The 17618-nt window shown below is 40.9% G+C and overlaps 2 protein-coding genes across 3 annotated transcripts; both read left to right on the top strand.

Moving 5' to 3' along the window:
• The first annotated feature begins 63 nt into the window (after nucleotides 1–63).
• Nucleotides 64–5535, top strand: si:ch211-266i6.3 (cytoskeleton-associated protein 2). Its single transcript, XM_053516232.1, has 7 exons — nucleotides 64–324; nucleotides 1142–1215; nucleotides 1351–2282; nucleotides 2487–2784; nucleotides 3348–3408; nucleotides 3624–3918; nucleotides 4351–5535. The coding sequence occupies exons 2-7, from the start codon at nucleotides 1195–1197 to the stop codon at nucleotides 4637–4639; spliced, it is 1896 nt and encodes a 631-aa protein (XP_053372207.1). The 5' UTR covers nucleotides 64–324; nucleotides 1142–1194; the 3' UTR covers nucleotides 4640–5535.
• An 846-nt stretch (nucleotides 5536–6381) lies between these two features.
• Nucleotides 6382–13310, top strand: thap12a (THAP domain containing 12a). Of its 2 annotated transcripts, none has more exons than XM_053516230.1 (5): nucleotides 6382–6993; nucleotides 8781–8901; nucleotides 9082–9162; nucleotides 9703–9739; nucleotides 9848–13310. In XM_053516230.1, the coding sequence occupies exons 1-5, from the start codon at nucleotides 6905–6907 to the stop codon at nucleotides 11722–11724; spliced, it is 2205 nt and encodes a 734-aa protein (XP_053372205.1). In that variant the 5' UTR covers nucleotides 6382–6904; the 3' UTR covers nucleotides 11725–13310. The 2 variants fall into 2 exon arrangements, with proteins under 2 accessions (XP_053372205.1, XP_053372204.1); XM_053516229.1 differs by having other exon boundaries at nucleotides 9700–9739.
• Nucleotides 13311–17618: the final 4308 nt, after the last annotated feature.

Below are 17618 nucleotides of genomic sequence, written 5' to 3'. Positions count from 1 at the left end.
AGAAAACAAAAAAACGTTATATCCGGATGTTTGCTGTTATTTTGGTTCAAAAGCGACGGTTGAAAAAAGGGGTTGGAGCTCTTTCTGACACGTGACCATGGTTCTTTAATTTCATTGGCTAAACTGAGGGCGTCACGAACATCCACCGGCCAATCAGGACGAAGAACTCCAGCGCCAAAGTCAAATCAGTTTGAAGGTTTAGAGTTTGAAAGCAGCGGCGTGAGAGCAGGCGTGAGTTCAATACAAACACACTGTTGGGGTTATTGTACAGTTTTCAAGGCGATTCTCATCAAATATTACATTGACGAATCTTCAGGAGTCAAGGTGAGTGTTTTTATTTTGCAAACCGCAACTTTGAATTCGATGTTTAACTTAATAAACACAAGTCTGAGTCAGGAATGTTAAGTTTCGGACAGAATTGAACTAACTGAATGAATTATTAACTATAAACGTGGATGTCATTATACATTTTTGAGTTTTTATTAATTATAAACTGTGTCAAGCGTCTCGTGCGAACTAAGGCGAACTGTTTTTCATTATTTGGTGTTTAATTAATAATTAATTAAATTGTAATTAGTGACATTAATATAAGGTTAATATCAGTAAAATGCTGCTATAATCTGCTTAAAGATTTCTTTAGAAAAAACAAAACATAAATAATGATAATTATAATAATAACAGTCTCACTGTTTCTGATCGTCTACTGCGCATGCGCGGCACCAAAGTTTTATTATTTAACTAAACGGTCAGGTTTTGAGTCTTTTTTTTTCCTTATTGGTTTTTATCTGTAATATCTATGAGTATATATTCCTCAGTGTGACTGACAGCACACTGTTTTAACTTTATTAACTGTACAGATAAGAGAGCACTGATTGTTTTATAAGCGATAAATCAGATTTCCTATCAGTTGCCCCTAAAGCTGCTGTTTGAATAAAGCAGAACTGACCTGCAGGGCAGAAACGCCCCAAACATTCATTCAGCCGTATCAACGATAGCACCGCCTCGCCACTGGAATGTAGTGAGAGAGAGAGAGAGATGTCAGTAATCAGGCCCTGATCAGTGCGGCACACGCACTCAGGCTGGAGGCAGTTAGTTAATTACGCTCTCTTAATCAGCTTAATTTACTGTGTCTTCTGTACAGGTGATCGTTTAACCCTGCGGACGCAGTGTGAGGCAGTGACTGTGACAAAAAAGATGGACACGGCGGTAAAAAAGGTAATAACTAAGTGACCTGGATGAAGGGGCGGGGAAGGGGACAGGTTTAGGACAAACATGTGAAAATACAAACGTTATGATGTCATTTTATCATTATATTTATTTTATATGTATATGTTAATGAATCTCTTTCAGAGTAATAAAGAAAACTCCAAACCGGAGGTTGGTCCAAAAACAACAGTTATAATATCAAAGCAGAAGCTGACAAGACCTGAGCCGCTGAGGGCCAAAAACGACCCGAGGGCAGAACCCGCAGGAGACAAGGTACAGGTCAAACCGTCAAAACCAGCCAAGAGCAGTGCTCCTGATGCCACACAGAGGAAAACTCTGAGTCAGACCTTCCGCACCGAACAAACCCTGAGACACAGGAAACTGGTGCTGGAAACCCAAAAGCCTCCTTCGTCTGTTCCTCCTAAACCTGCCCTTCCCGGTACCTACAAGGGCCGAGTGGTACAGTCCAAAATAGACTGCTTCAGGAAGCCGTCGAGCGGCCATGTGACGAAACCCAGCGAGAACAAGTCTAGAGCTGAGACAGCGGGTCGGGCCAAACCCGCCACGACGCTGTACGCTTCCTCGAGAGCAGGAATCCGGTCTGGTGTAGAGAGCAGAACGAAGTCAGGGCCAGATGCCCAAGGAAACGTGCAGCAGACGCTTCCTCAGACACGGATACAGAACAAACCTCCAGCTAGGACAGCTACTGTCTCCACCAAACCGTCTACTGTCTCCACCAAACCGTCTACTGTCTCCACCAAACCGTCTACTGTCTCCACCAAACCGTCTACTGTCTCTAGGAAACCAGTAACTATGTCAGCAAGACCACCGACAGTGACCTCATTCATCAAAAAGAAGGAACCATCAACGATGTCAGCAAGACCACCAAGAGTAACTTCATTCATCAAGAAGAAGGAACCATCAACGGGGTCAGCAAGACCAGGGACAGTCACATCATTTATCAAGAAGAAGGAACCATCAAAACCTGCAGCTGTTAGTGAGCAAAAGCCACAGAAGTCTGTCACGAACGGCATCAGCCAGTACCGAGTCCGTGTGGAGTCAGCCGAGGAGAGACGGTGAGTCGGTAACCTTACAGCTCTTTACGGAAATTAGTGTAGGAAATATTTTCACAATATTAACACAAAAAAGAAGTATTTGGTGTGATAACTGGTAAATTGCTGTGGTTTGAGAGAAATAGGGCAGTCGTGGACATGCGGTCGGAGGAAAATAATCAGCTTTTTGTGTAACTTTCTCTCTCTCTCTCTCTCTCTTTCTCTCAGGGCGAGGTTGGCAGAATGGCTGGCCTCAAAAGGGAAATCCCTGAAAAGGCCGGCGATGACGGAAAAGTCTGTGTCTCAGAGCAGTAAGCCTCAGCTCGCTGATTGTGGAGAGGAGGCTCAGGCCAAGGCGAGGGAACGAGTGGAAACGGAGACGGTCAGAGACACTAAACAGATCGAAGTTCCAAAGGGGAAAGCCGCGTTCTCCAGCAGTCCGAGTCACATCCTCAACATCACGCTGGACCTGCTGGACAACTCGGACACGGAGCTGTCTGCAGAGCCCGAGATCAGGATGGAATCGGTATTACTACTCTGAACACACACACACACACACACACACACACACACACACACACACACACACACACACAGAGCTTTTAAACAGTCTGAATGTGTGTATTTATGAGAATATATTTTACAGTGTCATAAGCAAGCATTGTTAATAGAAAAAGAAATTGTTTTTAAAAAATGGTTGAAACGATGATAAAAAAATTATTAAAAAGTGGGTATAATATGTGGAATATTTACTGTGAGAGACTCTGATTTGTCCTCAAATTCTCCTCCAAATGTTACAGGTTTCTTATTATTTCCTTTGCTTCCATTTGTAATTATTACCTTTGACTTTCACTCGCATTTATGTTTTTTTTTTTGGTTAAGATTTTAGCTCTTCTTCAATAATAATTATAAATAATCTAGTTAATTAAAACTGTTAAATAATAAATTATAACTTTAGAACTGTTTATGTAAATTCATTTATGAATTATTTTTAATATGTTGTTTATTTAATGTTATTTCTTTTTATAGGTCACGTTCAAATTGTATTTGAATGTATGGTTTATTTTAGTGTTGTTTTTCTCTCTGTAGCTAGTGATGAACCTGTGTGAGCGATTAGAGGCGATGGAAACTCCATCCTCATGCAAGAGCCGTAAGTTTATTAATTTTAAAACTGTATTTTTATTATTATTTTAGTGTGTATTTGTGTGTATATATAAAATGTAGAATTTTTTTAATCAGTCAATAGGACTGAAGTTTGTTAGAATGATGCTCTTCTGCACATACACCTTGCACATAATGCAAAATATATTTTTATATTTATTTTGCGTAACTTGAATAATCAAACGGCTGTATAATCCCTGGCAGACGTGACGGCGGCAGGAAACGGCGAGGTGAAGGTAGAAGAAGAAACGCGTGAGTACGAGATCCTGGAGGAGGAAGAAATAAAGGACGCTTCTGGAGTGGAGAAGAAAGAGGTGAAGCAGGAGGAAGAGGAGGATGAAGAGGAAGAAAAGAAAAAGTTGAAGCATGAGGCAGAGGAAAAGAAGTTGTGGTTTGAGAACGATGATGATGAGGAGGAGGAGATGGACTCCACGGCTGCAGATGTTATGGATGCGTGTGTTGTGAAGTACAGCGTAAAAACCACACCGTTTCTGCAGAGGTGACGTTTCATGTGTCATTGTTCTGTAATCTTCTAACGACTCTAATTACTAGAATAATTTCAGTAGACAATATTGGTACTCGTTTAATTATTAATTTAATTTGAATATTTAACGTTTTGTTTAACTTTAATATTCTAATCTGGTTAATCTGTTTAACTTTAATTATCTACAACTGTATTATTTTATAACATGTTTGCATTTTTTTATTACAATTTTGTGTTTATTTATAAGACAGTAATTACTTTTTGATTGTACGTCATTTCTCTTTTACCTTTTAAATAAGTATTTTGTTTTAAATTGCATGTTCTGTTTGCGTTATTTAAATGTACTGATTTATTTATTTACTGTTACTGTTTTACGGGCTGCTCTGTATGTCTGTAAGCCGATTGATTAAATCGGTGTTATGTTTTGTCCTTTTTTGCTCTAATCAGTGTGAAGAAGAGGATGGAGGGAGAAATGGCTCCAGGGACTCCAGGCTCTCGCTGTAAAAATTCCATTAAAGAGCTGAAGTTCCTGACACCGGTGCGCCGCTCGTCCCGGATCCACAGGAACTCGTCTCGTCTGCCGGGGATGCTGAACGAACACGACCCCTGCGTGTCCTCTCTGGCTGAGCTGGAGGTGCTGGACGGCGACGACTCCAACGCCTACATCTACAGGAAGAACCCTGCGCTCCTGCAGCACCTCCCCGACCAGCATCCCGAGTCCCAGAGCTCTGAGTAATGCTGAGAAACCTGGACACTTTAACCTTTAATATGTAAACGTTAAATGTTGCAGAAATTACAGTGGGTTGATTTGAATATGTAAATATGTGAGTTTCTATTGGTTCACTTAAACACATACACAAACACACACAGCAGAAAAGCGAATGTTTAAATATAAAAATATGAAAGTTAATGCTACACTAACAGGTTTAACAATGTTTTTTTTTGTACAAACTGAAAATGTAATTTAATGTTCGTTTTACTCGACCATGCTAAAAAAAAAAAAACTCAATTGAAAACTTAAAACAGACAAAGTGGTGAAGGCTTGCAATGTATAAACATATTTTAGATGCATAAAGTTTTACTTTACACTAAAGAACCACTGAACCCAAAAGGAAGGTTAAAATGTTGAAAAAACACAAGTTTCCTGTATTGAAAATAGTGTTTATAGATGTACTGGATTAGAGGAATGATTTGAAGAAAGGGGTGCAGATATTTTACTCTGAAAGTTAACTTCTTCATTCTACTAAATGCTTGTAACATTATAACCTATTTAACAGTATGTGTGATTGACAGGTGTGTAACCTAGCAACACAAGCTGCTCTATGGTCTAACTACCTGCCATGGGAAATGTGCTATATTTTAATACTCTAATGTGCATCTGTACTTTTATCTTGCATCGTCAGCTCACTGCAGATGTGACTAATGCTGTTGATGTGCGCCAGCTGCCCTAAACACATTACCTTTCCTAAAACTTTCTTTAACTCAGACTCAATTAATCACCTTTAATTTTCATCAGTTAATCATCATATCGTATTGATCCATAACTGCTGCTGTTTCTGCAGGCCTGTTTCTTTTTCCTGTATATATTTATCCAGTGTTACAGAAATAAACTCCGCTTTCTTTTAAATGAAATGTCTTTATCGTTATTTTATTTTAGAATAACATTTAGTTACACTTGGAAATAAATAAATAAATTATAAATGATGCATAAAATGTAATATTTATAAGTTGATAATTATACTTATGATGTGATGTTTTGAAATTCATTCCATTTTGGCTTTTTTATTAAATCACAAAAAATGACAATTACAATATGAAACATATTAAGGTACAAGATTCAGGTATAAACGATTGTAATACAAATAACTGCACAGTTAAATAGGTTTTCTCATTTTGTATAACTTTAAATGATTTTTTTTACCGTGATGGAAAAAGTATAATGTCTTTATTGTAAGATTGTAAGATTCATGAATAAAACTAAAAATATCATTTCCAAGTTGCCGCCAGAATGCTTACTGTACCACTGTACCACTCCACAGGTAAAAAAAGATGAGGAATACATTCTTTCTGATGGTTGCAGAAAGGACACAGATCCACAGCGTCCACATATTTAGCAATTTTGGAATTAACAGGATAAATACAGGGTAACTTCTTTACCTTGTTAGGAATAAGATATTTATAGAACTGAGCCATGATTTTTTTATAATTTATGTAATAAATTATTGAAGCCCAATAAATATATTATTTATAATATAATATAAATTATTTTATTATATATACAGATCATTTTGTTACATTCTTGTTTAAATCGTGACCGCTTTGACGTATATGTTTACTGGACATTTTCTATTAGTGATGAAAAGAACTCCATAGAAAAAGTCATTTCTGAATTACACGTTCTTTGAACAACCCGGAAGTCAGCTGGACCAATCACGTGCCGCCTTCTCATCCGGGTACTGGCACTCCTGCTGTAACGGCCCGTCAGTCAGATCATGACGGTGTTTGTTTGTTTTCTAATCAAGACGGAATTTTACCTGCGTTTTTGTAAATAAGAATTATATATTTTACTCTTATATATAAATTGGGAATGACTTCAAAAGTGTATGCTTAGCCGCACGCTAACGATATGTAGTTAAAAAAAATAAAGTAAAGTAGTCTTTATTGGAACAATGTCGATATAATATATACCTGGGTAAATTATTCATTCATATAATCATGGAATTCTAATTATTTAACATTTTTAAAAATAATTAATTTTGTGAAGGATAAAACCTCGCTTTGTGATTGGTTAAAAAGCCCCGGGTCGCTGAGGAAGCGCCGCGCAAGGCATTGTGGGAAGGAGGCGAGTTCTTCGTGCTAACTCCTCCAGGCCACACAAAGCACTAGAGTGCCGAATAAATTCAGCGAATACAATTAAACTAATCAAAAGAAACGGATAAAAATAATTAAATAAAAGTTTTTTTGTTGTTTAAAAAGTGAATTTGTATGACTCAGACGCGCGATGCCGAATTTCTGCGCGGCGCTGCACTGTTCCCGGATGAGCTCACACTCCGTGCTGGCTTTCTTCAGGTTTCCGCGGGATCCCGAGAGGCGAGTAGCACCGACACACACACACACACACACACCGACTCATACTCACTCGCTTAAACCCGGCACCGCTCTGCTGGGGTCTCAGTCCTGGTCTCACAGCGGACACACACACACACACACACCGCGCCGTGTCACACGGGTGTCGGTTTGACTACAGACTCAGTGTCGAGGTGAAGTTTAGTGGGGTCACACACACACACACACACACACACTGTCATTCCGTCTCTCTCTATATATATATATCTGTATCTGTCTCTTTGTACATTAGTCTCTCTCTGTCTCTCTCTCTCTCTGTCCGCCCCTTCACCTGTCTAACAGTCTACACCATCTACAGGACTCAGAGACAGAGACAGAGAGAGAGAGACCAGCAACTAAGCAGCTAGAAGAGAGAGATCACTTGTTATACACACTTAATCACTTATATCAAACACTTATTAAACAAAGATTTGTTTATTTGCTCGATTAGGATCTTACTTATTTTAATTCCTTCACATGATATGTCATATGATAAGTAAAAATGATCAGCACTCTGGCTCTAGAATTTATTTCAGTAACCTTTTCCATAATCCATCCAGGGACCTCTGTAGTCCAACTAGGGGCAGAGGACGCCAGTGGTGATTATCATGGTATAAATTCTTATTTGTCCGTCAGTGGCAGGACCTTCGCTCAACTTTCACACACTACAGACAGTTGGCCTAATCTGCGTGTCTTTGAACTGTGGGATAAAAACAGAGTACACAGAGGAAAGCCACAAAGCACGGGGAGAACATGCAAACTCCACACACACAGACCCCGAGAAGGGAGTCGAACCCTCGACTCTGGGGGTGGGAGGCGACAGTGCTAACCACTACGCCACTGTGCCGCCGACTAACTTTTATAAAAAAAACATGTCATCGTGCTAACAGACATACCGTCTGTCAACACATTTTCGTATTCCCTCATAACAAAAATGTTTTAGTCTGAGCTGTGAGCCATGAACGCACCGCTGTCTTCAGTTCTTCATCAGAAGTGAATCTTTGTCCTCGTAGTTCTGCTTTCAGGGAACAAACACGTGAAAGTATGATGGAGTAAGATCAGGACTATAGGGAAGACGCTTTAACACCTCAGAGTGTCCCCAGTGTGGAGCAGAAGTGTGTCGGGCTGGTAGTGATGAATCCGTGTCTCGTCACCAGTAATGATTCCCTTTAAGAAACTTTCACCTTCCTTAGAGTATCACTCCATGTTCTGTTCACAGATATCTAAACACTTCTGAGTTATTTCAGCACCAGGTTCACCTGAGACGGGGAGACAGGAGCCTCGAACAGAAAGCGCTGATGAGACCAACAGCCGTTTTATTATAACCTGATTGTGGATCATTTTTGATTCACTCTTGTATATTACTTAAATATTTCCTTTATAACATAAAATGACTAGTTTTTACTCATCTGTTTAAATGTTTATTTTAGTCATTTTTAGTATTATTTGTTTGTTCTTGCCTGTTAAAATTAGCGTCTTAGTCTGATCATCACCACAGTGTTGCGCTTCTCCTTACCTCCAGCAGAGAGCGGAATTAAGTTTCCTCACACACACACACACACACACACACACACAGTGTGAGTGGTGTGTTCCATCGGTTCCAGTGTGTTTTCATCTCCAGATTTCTGTTAAGGTGTTTAAGGTCGTCGTGTTTCACACAGATCATCATCCCCGCCTCTGCGTCTGCTTTTTAAACACACAACCTGCACATCACATGTGCACTTTTGATACAACTATATCCGGAGCACTATTAATAACTTGTGTGTGTGTAGGTGTAGGAAGTGGGTGGAAAACTGCAGTCGGTCAGATCTGAGAGATAAAACTCCAGAACACCTGAACAAGTACCACAGACTGTGTGCCAGACACTTCGAACCTGATCTGATCTTAAAAACCGTAAGCAGATGTGTGTGTGTGTTTGTGTGTGTGTGAGAGGGGTGAGGTGGGGGTAAGAGAGAGAGAGTGTGAGTGATTTTCACTATGGTGTCTTCAAACAAGTTATCATTATCGTTGTTGTTTTTGTTGTTCTTCCTGTTAATGTTCCGCTGATGTGTGTGTGTGTTTTTCCTCCCTCAGAGTCCGTTCAGGACAGTTCTAAAGGACACGGCGATACCCACCATCTTCGACCATCCCAACCGCAAACGGACAAATGAAAAGGTTCGGGTTTTCCTTCAGCGAGTGTGTGTGTGTGTTTAGTGATCCTGAAACTCCAAAATGCTGGGGCACATAACCGAGCGTGCTGTAGGGTTACAGGGATTTTAACCCTAATTTAAATATTCAGCCTTGTACAGGAAACACTGTCAGTGTTAAACGCTGTAGAGGAGTGCAAAAGTGTAAATATATTTTTGAAGTTACTCCTCTTACAGCGCTCATCTCTCTCTCTCTTTCTGTTACAACAGCAGTAATATGGAAATAAACCTAGCATTGGATGCTCAGTTTATTCGGTCAGGGGTGCACATACTTTTCGAGATATGGGGTATCTAATCACAGGATCACATTTCTGAGCACGCTCAGTAAGACAGTACAGTGAGGAGTGATTGTGTGTTGAGACTTTTGTTTAAGTGATAATTCGATTAATGATGCTCTGATAGTTTTTGTGTGTGTGTAAATTATGAGCTCAAGATAAATTAAATCTCTGAATGAATTAAAACAACGATTTATTAATATAAGCTTTTTTTTTTTTTTTTTTTTCAGCAGGAGGCAGATAACGCACTGCAGGTGAAAGTGCAGAAAGGTGAGTTTAACTCCGGAGACAAGAGTGAGTTTTTTGTTACACAGAAGTTTTATTGCTTATATCTTACTGCTCGTGAGTTCATAGTGTTTTTTTATTTCTGCGTATAAGTGGAAGAGAGTCAGGACAAGGATGCGGAAAACGCTGCGGAAAGTGCTAACGGACAAGAGCCTCCTGAGGAACCGCAGGTCCCGGATAAGGAGCGGGATCAGCGCGAGTACCTCCGCTCCCTGTTCGACGTCGTGGTCATGATGGGGCGCCAGAACATCCCCCTGCAGGGCCACTCTGACCGAGAGCCGAGGAGCAAAGCCTTCACCCCGAGCAACTTCCAGGCGCTGCTGGAGTTCCGCATCAACGCCGGTGACGACGCACTCCGGAGGCGTTTTGAGAGCTCGCCCACCAGTTTGGAGTTCTGCTCGTCCACGGAGCTGCCCCAGATCCTGGAGGTGGGCGAGAAGTGCGTTTGCGAGGAGCTGATCTCCGAGGTCAAGGAGGCCCGCTTTTTTTCCCTGGTCATGGAAAATGTGGTGGAGATCAGCGAGGACAGCAGACTTCCCACGTTCATCCGCTTCGTGGATCAGAACAACTGCTTGCGCGAGGAGTTTTTAGGATTCCTGCTCTTCGAAGGAGATGTCGATAGCATCGCAGAAAACCTCCTTGCCGAAATAATCGGGAAAAACGGGCTGAACATGGAGGACTGCAGAGGCCAGGCGTACTTTAGCACCGGCGTCAACGCCGCCAAAGTAAAAGCCGTCGCTATGAAACTGAGCCAGCGCTATCCATTAGCCGTGCTCACGCCCAGCTCCGGCCACGCCCTGAACATCAGTCTGGCCCACAGCATGGACCTGACGAGTGTGCATCTGGTCATGTCAACCCTAAAGAAGTTGGACGCCTTCTTCAGCAGGTCTCCTCTCCTCCTGGATCAGCTGACGAGTGCAATCTCGATTTATTACCAGGGGAACGAAGACAAGGCGAACCTGCTCAAGCAGACGTGTCGCACCGACTGGACACAGCAGCACGACGTCTTCGAGGTGGCCGTCGACCTACTCGAGTCCCTGCTGCTCTGCATGGACAGTGTCCACGACAACGAGGAGCTGAAGTGGAGCGATGAGATCGCGCACGAGGCCTTCGTCGTCTCCGAGGCGCTGGCGGACTTCGAGTTTGTGATGGCGCTTGTGGTCTTGAAGAACACGCTCTCGTTTTCCAGGGCGTTCGGGAAGAACCTGCAGGGACAAACCAGCGAGGCCTTCTTCGCCGCCAACAGCTTGACGGCTGTCCTGCACTCTCTCAACGAGATCCTCGAGAACATCGAGGTTTATCACGAGTTCTGGTTCGAGGAGGCCATCAACCTCGCCGCCGCCTTGGAGATTCCCGTCAAAATCCCCAGGCTCTTCTTTAGGAAGCAGCGCGCCGACGCTGGAGACGAGATCCAGCCCGAGACGTACTACAAGGTCCATCTGACGTACCCGGTCGTCACTCAGGTCATCAGGGAGCTGAGTGAGTTCTTCTCTGAGAATCACCTTAACGCGCTCAGGTCCCTGTCGCTCGTCCCGGCGATCATGTCGCAGCTGAAGTTCAACACGGAGGAGAATAGCACTGACATCTACAAGGATGACCTTCCCAATCCGGAGACTCTTCCCACCGAGCTCAACTGCTGGAAGATCAAGTGGAAGCATGGCGCCAAGAACGTCACGCTGCCCTCCACCATCTATGAGACGCTCCAGCTGTCTGACGTTAAGTTCTTTCCCAACGTCTGCGCACTCCTTAAGGTCCTTCACTGCCTCCCGGTGCTGTCACTCGCGGACGAGAAGGGCGGCGAGGCGAGGAGGCGTCTGACGGCGTACCTGCAGGACACGCCCCCCAGGCACAGACAGAAGAGCCTGGCACTGTTCAGCATCAATTGTGAGGCGAGAGTGGATGTGGACCTGATGGTTGAGGCGTATCTTGCCACGTATCCCGACAAAGAGACAACGGAGGAACCTGCGTGATTAACACTAGCATGTGACGCGCCAGAAACATGAATTAGCGCTCCATGTTTGTTTGGCCATCAATTTAGCAGCTTGACCGCCCTTGTTGCCATAGCAACACCTGAGTTTATGTCGCGTTTGATCGGCCGATCACAACTACGTTTTTATGATGTCATCACTGGGCGTCGGCTTTAAATATTCTCAGTGTGATGAAATGATTAGTGATTATAATTGAAATTTCTTCCTTCTTTTTCTTTTCTTTTTTGACTCTTGTATATTACGAGAGAACACCTCTCTGTTCTACTCTTAGATTTCTTTTCTAAACTGTTCATTCATTCTTTCCAAGTCTATTACTTTTCTTAACCTTCTTTTTTCTCTTTCCTGTTACATAACCCACCTAAACTATTCTTTCCTTCTTCCTGTCTTTTTTTTAAACTTCTGTTCTTAGGTTTTTACTTAAACATTTATTTTTCTTTCTTTCTTTTTTTTCTAAATTTTTTTTTTTAGATGTTTCTCTATTCTCTTTTCCTTCCATTTTATTTGTCCCTACCAAGTGTTTTCTATGTTCTCAGGTAGACGTGTCCAGCCGAGCCGATCTTAGCGTTTTTTACCAAACACCTCATACTCACATGATCTTTCTTATTGGTTTCTCAAATTTAAATTAAGCTCTGCCCACATGAACGCTGCACAAAAATGTACTTCTCCCTCTTCCTTACTGTCAGATTTTAGGTTTCCTCTTTTCTTCATTGTGTGTGTGTGTGTGTGTGTGTGTGTGTGTGCGCGCGCGCGCGAGAGAGAGAGAGAGAGAGAGAGAGAGATCAAGGTGTAATGGAAATTAATCAAACTGTGTGTAATAAAGTTATGTTTCTGATCTCAGCAGCTTGTAAAAACATTTTGCTTTTTGCTCCCTCATTAGGAAAAGAAAAATATACATATAAATATTTTTATTTTAGACATCACTATATGTAAGCGTACACACTTGTGCCATGAAATCCCTGTGCCACTTCAGAGACAGGAAAGTGTGTGTTAGTAATCTACTCAATACCTGAATTCCTTGGTTATGTTTCTGCTATATATATTTTTTTGCCCCCCCCCCCCCAAGGTTTTTTACTAAACTCACCTGAAGCGTTTGAGTAATAAAGTTGTCACATGTCTGTTTTTTTTTTTTTTTTTTTATGAATATAAAGGTGTTGCATTATAAACTAATAAACGAGTCTGTGAACACTGCCTTATAAAAAGGAGTATATTTGGTTATTACTCTTAATCTTTCACATCATCTCTGTTCTTCTCCTGCTTTCAGATGCTCCTGTAAGGGGTCGCCACAGCAGACCATTTCTCCCCATATAACTCTGACTTCTCCATCTATCCCTGACACTTCAACCTCCTGCATGTCCTCCTTCACCGTAAACCTCTTTTGGGCCTTCTTCTTCTCCTGCCTCTCAGCTCCATCTCTAACACTCCTTCCAATACACCCCTCGTGCCTCCTCTTCACATGTCCAAATCATCTTAATCTGGCCTCTCTAACTTTGTCCCCAAACTGTCCTATCTGCACTTCCTCTAATATACTTATTTCTAAACCTGTCTGTTCTTGTCACTTCCAAAGCAAATCAAAGCATCTTCAGTTCTGCTTTATTTTCTCTTACTTGATTATTAGTTTATTTCATCATTTGTCTTTCCTCTGTCTAACTTATTAATACAAAGAAATAAACTTTAAAGGTTGAGTATCTTACGCCTTGTTTACACTAAGTTGTCCTTCCTTGGTGCTCAGACAAATACACTCCCTGTTCGGTAATCGGAGAGTGAACCACAGTTGAGAAATGGAAAAAGCAGATAAAAGGATAAAGATGACGTTTTGTCTTAAAATCACTCCAGCCTGTTAAAATTCACTTATACCACTTAAGCACTGTTATTTCAGCTAAAGTGAAAATATTCAGATTAGCTTTTCTAATTAATATCTATTGGTGCAGGTGTTTGTTTACATTGAGCAAGTAGTGCATAAGTAGCTTATTTTAAAGTAGATCATTAAATTTGGGACATAACTGTTCATAATATCTTTTTTACTTATTTAACATTTTAATTTCACTTATGGTAGAGATTAAACTTCAGACAGATATCTAAGTAAGGCAAAGGTTTAAATAAAACCTTTCTTTTATTTATATACTGTACATATTAGCCGTAGTACTAGGCAGTGCCCGGGCTTTTCATAGTTGAAACCTTGTGGTGGAAAGGGAAAGAAAACACTGTATTAATTTTGTATTTCCTTGTATGTTTCATTAGGAATTTTCAATTAAAATTTTATATTCTCGGCTCCTCCCAGAACATTCACAAAATATTGAAAAGTCTCTCACCTGCCATTTTGAAAATAAGTGTGTAATCAGAGTGTAACAAAATGAAATCAGTATGTTCTTAAAAATGAGTGAGTAATTGGGGATGAAACCATGAAAGAATTTTGACCAGAGGGATGACGTGTGTGTCAAATTGTCAAACTAAATTGTTAGTATTTTAAATGGCATGGAAGGAGAGCGTCCTGAACTATAGAAAAGCTCTTAGTGTAGCTAGATCAATGTATCTCTCCACTCTTACAGAAAATAGTAAAAATAATCCTAGATTTTATTTAATACCGTAGCCAAATTAACCAGAAATAAGACCACTGCAGAAATCTCCACAACAACATCAAATTCAAATTGTATTTGTCACATACACAGTCATACACAGTACGATATGCAGTACAATGCTTAGACAACTGCTCGTGACCTAAAAATAGAAGACTGAATAGTAAAGGAAATAAATATGAAAATTAAAATATAGGGTAAATAAAACCAGGAAAGAATAAAATAAAATATAAAAACTAAAGTAAAAAAATAAATAAATAAGTTTTATTTTAAATAAATAAATAACTTGTGCAATAAAAATACACAATATAGAAAATATTTGAAGAATGTATAAAGAAATATAGAACAAGATCATACGTCATACAATAGCAAGGACGTCATGAACTTTTTAAATAATAAAATTGTAAATATTAGGCATAAAATGAAGGCTTTGAAATCAGACAATGTAATTGATGCAGATGTTAAACTAGCCATGTCAGATCGGAACCTAGAATACTTTACTCCCCTTGAAGAAAATGAACTAATTTTACTCATCTCTTCTGCAAATTCATTATCTCAAACAAATAGTGCCAGAAATAACAGAACCCCTGTTGAAAATAATCATTTTTTCACTTAGTATTGGGTATGTTCCAAATCTTTTACATTAGCAGTTATTAAACCGATAATTAAGAAGTCTGACCTCAGCCCCTGTCAGTTGTCCAATTACAGGCCAATATCAAACCTCCCCTTTATCCCTAAGATTCTGGAAAAAATAGTAGCGGAGCAGCTATGTTCATATCTACATAGAAATAGCATACTGGAATTGTATCAGTCAGGATTTAGGCCCCATCACAGCACAGAGACAGCACTTGTTAAAGTAGTAAATGACATTCTATTGGCCTCTGATCAGGGTTGTGTAACTATGCTTGTATTACTCGACCTCAGTGCAGCTTTTGACACCATTGATCATAGTATTCTTCTTCATAGAGTAAAAAATTTAGTAGGAATTAAGGGTACAGCCCTCTTCTGGCTCAGATCCTATTTAACTGATCGTTATCAGTATGTAGATTTAAATGATAATTATTCTGCATGTTCTCTAGTGGAGTTTGGTGTTCCACAGGGTTCAGTTTTAGGCCCACTGCCTTTTTCCCTTTACATGCTTCCTTGGGACAACATAATCCGTAAGCACTGTGTGATTATAGATTCTAGTCTTTCATTTGAAGCTCATGTAAAAAATATTACCAGGATAGCATTCTTTTACCTTAGACATATTGCCAAGTTAAGGAATATATTGTCACTAAACGATGCAGAAAAACTAGTTCATGCTTTTATCACTATTGTAACGCCTTACTGTCAGGTTGTTCAACTTGGTGCATAAACAAGCTTCGGTTAGTCCAGAATGCAGCAGCGAGAGTTCTCACCAGAACCAGAAGATATGAGCACATCACCCCTATCTTATCTTTACTTCCTCCCTGCGAAATTTAGCATTGGTTATAAAATACTACTTTTTACATTTAAAGCATTAAATGGTCCCGCGCCACAGTATCTAAGTGAACTGCTAGTGTCTCAACTACAGCAGGGGCAGAGCTTTTTGTTACAAAGTTATGGAGTAGTCTTCCAAATAGTGTTTGGGACTCAGCGAAGTGATTGTTTGCTTTAGATGTCAGGGAGCCCTCATGTCTGTGTTTCCTTCTGGCTCTCCCTTTTAGTTATGCTGTTATAGTTAGTCCTGATGAAGTTCCTGCTTGCACTCCGCACTAAATATACATTCACATTATGTGACTGTGATCATACCTAACTGTTATCTCTCCTCTTCTGCTCTCCCATCTCCTGTTCTGTTTTCCCTTCTCTTTCTCTCTGAGCAGCGCCGTCGTTCCCACAAGCTTCAAAGCCACCACCATCGTCCCCGTGCCCAAGAAGTCTACTGTGTCCTGTCTCAATGACTACCGTCCCATTGCACTTACACCCACCATCATGAAGAGCTTTGAGCGGCTCGTCATGAGACACATCAAGACCCTGCTGCCCCCCTCACTGGACCCACTGCAATTTGCGTAACATCCTAACCGCTCAATGAACGATGCCATCTCCACTACACTCCATCTTGCCCTTACACACTTGGACAAGAAGGACACATACGTTCGAATGCTGTACATAGATTTTAGCTCAGCATTCAACACTATCATCCCCCAACAACTGATCGGGAAGTTGAGCCTGAACACCTCCCTCTGCAACTGGATCCTAGACTTTCTGACCGGAAGGCCTCAGTCAGTACGGATCGGGAATTGCACCTCCAGCACCACCACACTGAGCACTGGGGCCCCACAAGGCTGTGTGCTCAGTCCCCTGCTGTTCACACTGCTGACTCACGACTGTGTAGCAACACACAGTTCGAATCACATCATTAAGTTCGCTGATGACACGACCGTGGTGGGTCTCATTAGCAACGATGAGCGGCTGCATCACTGTCTGGTTTGGGAATTGTGCCATATTGGACCGCAAAACCCTACAGCGGATAGTGAGGACAGCGGAAAAGATCATCAGGGTCTCTGTTCCCTCTATTGAAGACATCTACACCACATGCTGCATCTGCAAACCCACCAGCATTGTTGCTGATCGGACACACCCCTCTCACACACACTTCACACTCCTGCCATCTGGAAAAAGGTACCGAAGCATTCGGACACACACATCCAGACTGTGCAACAGCTTTTTTCCACAAGCCATCCGTCTCCTCAACAAAAAGGGACTGGACTGATAAACACACACACACACACACACAAACATTATCGCTCAGCTTAACTCAACTACATCAAAACATCAATACATCAAAACATTGGGACTGGACTGACTAATCAACACAAGCGCAGACACACTGACCTACACCACCAAACTATCGTACACACAAATCTGTAAATGCTTCACTGTTTATCTCTTTTGCACAATATTTATTACTTTTTGCACTAATTCCTCAATTCTTGCTGCTATGTTTACTACCTCAACACCATATTTTATGTTCTGATATGTCAACTGTCGCACTGTCACTTTGTTGTTGCTCGTTTGCACATTTGCACGTGCACTTTATGATGTCTGTTGTCTGTAAAACCTGTAGATAGTCTTCCTTAGTTAGTTTTAGTTAGTTTTTGTTAATTTATGTTGTAATTTATGTTAGGACTATCTGTCTTGTCTCTGCTAGCCAGCTAACTAGGCCTCTTAGTTAGCTAGTTTAGCTTCTCTGTTAATTTATGTTGTGAGTTTATGTTGCATGTAGCACCTTGATCCTGGAGGAACGTTGTTTTTTTTTTTTTACTGTGTACTAACTGTATA

Source organism: Clarias gariepinus, chromosome 17 (genome assembly GCF_024256425.1).
Source record: "Clarias gariepinus isolate MV-2021 ecotype Netherlands chromosome 17, CGAR_prim_01v2, whole genome shotgun sequence".
NCBI lineage: Eukaryota > Metazoa > Chordata > Actinopteri > Siluriformes > Clariidae > Clarias > Clarias gariepinus.
The sequence above is the reverse complement of the archived record's forward strand: the minus strand, read 5'-3'. Positions and strand labels throughout refer to the sequence as shown.

Excerpts from the sequence above, each read along its gene's own strand:
- si:ch211-266i6.3 (XM_053516232.1), top strand. The coding sequence starts at position 1,195 with ATGGACACGGCGGTAAAAAAG. Across the intron at positions 2,785-3,347 it reads CCGAGATCAGGATGGAATCG|CTAGTGATGAACCTGTGTGA; the intron begins GTATTACTACTC and ends TTCTCTCTGTAG. Across the intron at positions 3,919-4,350 it reads ACCACACCGTTTCTGCAGAG|TGTGAAGAAGAGGATGGAGG; the intron begins GTGACGTTTCAT and ends TGCTCTAATCAG.
- thap12a (XM_053516229.1), top strand. The coding sequence starts at position 6,905 with ATGCCGAATTTCTGCGCGGCGCTGCACTGTTCCCGGATGAGCTCACAC. Across the intron at positions 9,163-9,699 it reads GCAAACGGACAAATGAAAAG|CAGGAGGCAGATAACGCACT; the intron begins GTTCGGGTTTTC and ends TTTTTTTTTCAG. Across the intron at positions 9,740-9,847 it reads GCAGGTGAAAGTGCAGAAAG|TGGAAGAGAGTCAGGACAAG; the intron begins GTGAGTTTAACT and ends TCTGCGTATAAG.